This window comes from Colobus angolensis, unplaced genomic scaffold (genome assembly GCF_000951035.1).
Source record: "Colobus angolensis palliatus isolate OR3802 unplaced genomic scaffold, Cang.pa_1.0 Scaffold119, whole genome shotgun sequence".
NCBI lineage: Eukaryota > Metazoa > Chordata > Mammalia > Primates > Cercopithecidae > Colobus > Colobus angolensis.
Window position 1 is genome coordinate 228,044 of NW_012113030.1, and position 3,588 is coordinate 231,631.

At 36.1% G+C, this 3,588-nt stretch overlaps 1 protein-coding gene across 1 annotated transcript in view; it reads right to left on the reverse strand.

The window, feature by feature from the left end:
• LOC105500862 (zinc finger protein 705A-like) overlaps window positions 1-3,588 on the reverse strand; it is a 7,009-nt gene that overhangs the window by 870 nt on the left and 2,551 nt on the right. Inside the window, 3 exon segments of the mRNA XM_011926543.1 lie at window positions 687-766; window positions 1,298-1,393; window positions 2,180-2,306. Of these exon segments, the coding sequence (XP_011781933.1) occupies window positions 687-766; window positions 1,298-1,393; window positions 2,180-2,306 (303 nt within the window).

Consider the following 3,588-nt stretch of genomic DNA (forward strand, 5'->3'; position numbering starts at 1 on the left):
TCACCAGACACAAATGCATATCCGATTGTTTCCCTGCCCCATTTTGCCTATGTTGTCTTATATAAAATGCAGCTTTCCTGCATTATTCCTGTGCCTCATTTGTTTACGTCATCTCATGTAAAAAAAAATCCAGATTCACTGAGCCAGAAAAATGCATGAATGACTATTTTTTTCTACCCACCTTTTACACGAAAATGGTGTACTTCTCAATATCCCACCCTTTCCCCCTATAAATTTAGAGAAAATCATCTTTGGATAAAGGTATACACCTGTCCCCCAGGTGCATGTCCTTAACTCTGGCAAATAAATCTCCTAAAATGATTGAGACTTGTCTCGTCATTTTTCTCGATTGACACTTGCATTCACATTATCTCCTGCAGAAACAGATATTTTCTCTTTTGTAAGATCCCAACTGCAGAGTTATTCCATTAATTGTGATGATATCAATATCTTTCAAAGTCTGAGCATGAGCAATGTATATGCACTTGTTCTATTTTAAAGATCTCATGTTATGGTTTAGAACACAGGTCACCTTATTCACTGAATTCAAAGTGTCAAAATTTTTTTTGCTTAGAAAGCACTTAATGCCAGCCTAATTACACTCAGGTGACTGTGCATCATTACTAACTTAACCCATTACCAGGTCTTTAACTTCGATGACTGGTGTACACAGCTATAAAACTCACCATTGTCATACCGGTGGATGCATCTTTTCTGATAGGATGCATGGATATCGTGTGTTTTTTCTTAAGGGCACTTTCCTTGTCTGAAATAATTGAAAAATAAATTGTTACCTTGGTATTATGGTGATAAAATTGTTTGAAAAACCCCAAGGCCCATTTACTTTTTTTCAAAAATTGACACTTAGATGTGGCAAATGTGTCAAATGAAGAAAATACTTCAATAGAAGAAACAGATTGTACGGCGTCAGCAATTAGAAAAGAGATTTAAAATTAAAATGTGAAAAGAGTTAAAATGGAGATGAGATATCAGGCAGATAAATAGAGGGATAGTCTTCACAGGGGTATCGGGAAAAGAGTCAGCATGTGACAGTTTAACCCCAAAAAGTACATGAATTATCCTTTTCCCGAAAGTAAAAGAAAAGGCAAGAGGACACAAGAGTAGCATCTGACATATGAACAAAATGATAATAACATCTAAGGAATTCTGCTCCAGTAGCTTAACCTACATTTTAGAAATTATCACTCATTTAATAAAAGCGCTAATTAATATTTGACTGATATTATTCATTGACAAAGCACCTCCTCCTATTAGAGCACAGGACCCTGTTGCTTACCCAGATTCTGGCCTTGGAGAAATTCTCTTCCTTCCCGCTAGAGCTCTTTTCCTTGCTCCAGCTGCAAAATTATATAGGATTTGCTTGTCTGGTACCCTGTTAGTGGAAACAGTACATGTGTTTTGAGTTCACTGTCAATAAATGTGCATTATCACCAACTGTAAGGCAGGCTATCAAGGAAGAATAAAAACAGTGAAGATCAGCTCAGGCCACAAGACTTAGAACACAGAAAACTCCCCAGGATTTTTCTCACCCGACGTGAGACTAGAAAATAAATACAAACGAAAGGTCCATCAGGAAAAGGAAATTCAAAACAGTCAGGACCTATGAATGCTGAGTCCATGCCTAAGTTCCAAGACACAATGCATAATACACAGTCTTTTCAGAAAGAGAATAATTCAATCTCTGCACAGTATGTTTATTATTATTCTCATGCAGAACAAAAAAAACATTTGATTGACAAAAATAATTGGTGTTCTATACAGAAAAGATATTGCTATTGTTTTCACTAATTGGTCTCATCCTAAGCATAGTGACTAAAGCAGAAGAGTTATTTAGAAAATATTTAATTTAATACATTGAAAATATTCATTAAGTTCCCAGGTCTGTTCTCAGTATTAGAGACTGAGTACCAAGGAAATCATGAAATCCTTGTCAAGATTACATTCTAATTGAGTGACAAACTAATAAAACAAAATAAAATAAAATAAAATAAAGATATTTCTTTCAGACAGATTTGGAGATCTCAAACTTTTTTCAGATAAGATCTGTGAGAGAATCAAAGAAGAGATTAGAGTGAGATATGGGGAAACTGTTCCAAGACTTATTGAATGAATGAGTCAATGTGTGTCTACATACGTATGTGAATGTTGAGGGACTCACCAAGGGACACCAGGTGACTGACGTTTTCCAGCAATACATCTCTGTACAGCTTTCTCTTGGATGTGTCCATCACGGCCCACTCTTCCTGGGTGAAGTCAATAGCTACATCTTCAAAAGTCACTTTCTTCTAAAACATCACGGACATTTTAGTTTAGACAGAGAATCCCTTTTAATGTCCAGAGGAGGAAGGCTGAGATGACATAGGTAGGACCTGCGTATGCAGAACACTCAGTGTTTTAGATTCCAGCCAGTTCATTCTCAATACTAAGCTGGTATCTGCCTTTCAGATTCACTCACAGAGACATACCCACTCTTAATCTATTAAACTTTACTATAAAGAAATATCGCATGAGGTGTGGCATAATATAGCCCAGATATTTTTCAGTATGCGTTAATCACCTGTACATAACTGATTATAAAATTTTCACTTGAACCTTCATAAATAAAACAAATTTACTATGAATTTCAAGTAAATTACAGATTTGTCACAAGGCAAATAACCATGATTTACTACTTTTTAAACATGACCGTGATTAAGTAATTTCTCTAGATGAACCACAGGTTTCTCACCAATCAAATGGTTAAAAGACCTATTATGTGCTTAGAATAATCTAAAGAGTAATAGAAAACATGTTTCCTATCTAGCAAATATTTATTAAATACAGGTCATTGGTCCCTTATTCATGAAAAAGTTAGAAAGTAATGAACCAGACTCCAGCATTCTTCAGAACTGAACAAGTTTTATGCAGAATATAGGATTCAATTCATATATATAGTCACTCTAATGTTATGTAATTCAGGCATTCAGGACAAGGCTTAAAGACAGTCCAGCAGCACAAGACAAGACCGTTGAGGCTGCTATACTGAGGAAGTCTTAGTTTGATGATTCCTGTGATATGAAGCCTCCTGTTCTCAACTTTCTTTGGGCAATCCAAACATCAGTTATCACTGCCTCTCTTTTAACTTTACTTTGTCACTTTGCTTGTTCAAGGATAAAAAGGCCTCTTTACTGTTTTGTTTTTATCTAACCAGCCCTTATAAAGCATTTCCACAGAACCCTAAATTGTACTCTATCTACTATATTCCTTCTCCTGAGTGTGCAACCATAATTAAGTAATTGTATTTCTTACATGTTACTTTCAGTTACCGGAAGGCAGAAAGGTTAATTATCAAAAGGTAAAACAAATGGGGATAAGAATAATAATGACTTCTGCCGGGCGCGGTGGCTCAAGCCTGTAATCCCAGCACTTTGGGAGGCCGAGGCGGGTGGATAACAAGGTCAGGAGATCGAGACCACGGTGAAGCTCGTATTGTTATTTCTTACATGTTACTTTCAGTTACCGGAAGGCAGAAAGGTTAATTATCAAAAGGTAAAACAAATGGGGATAAGAATAATAATGACTTCTGCC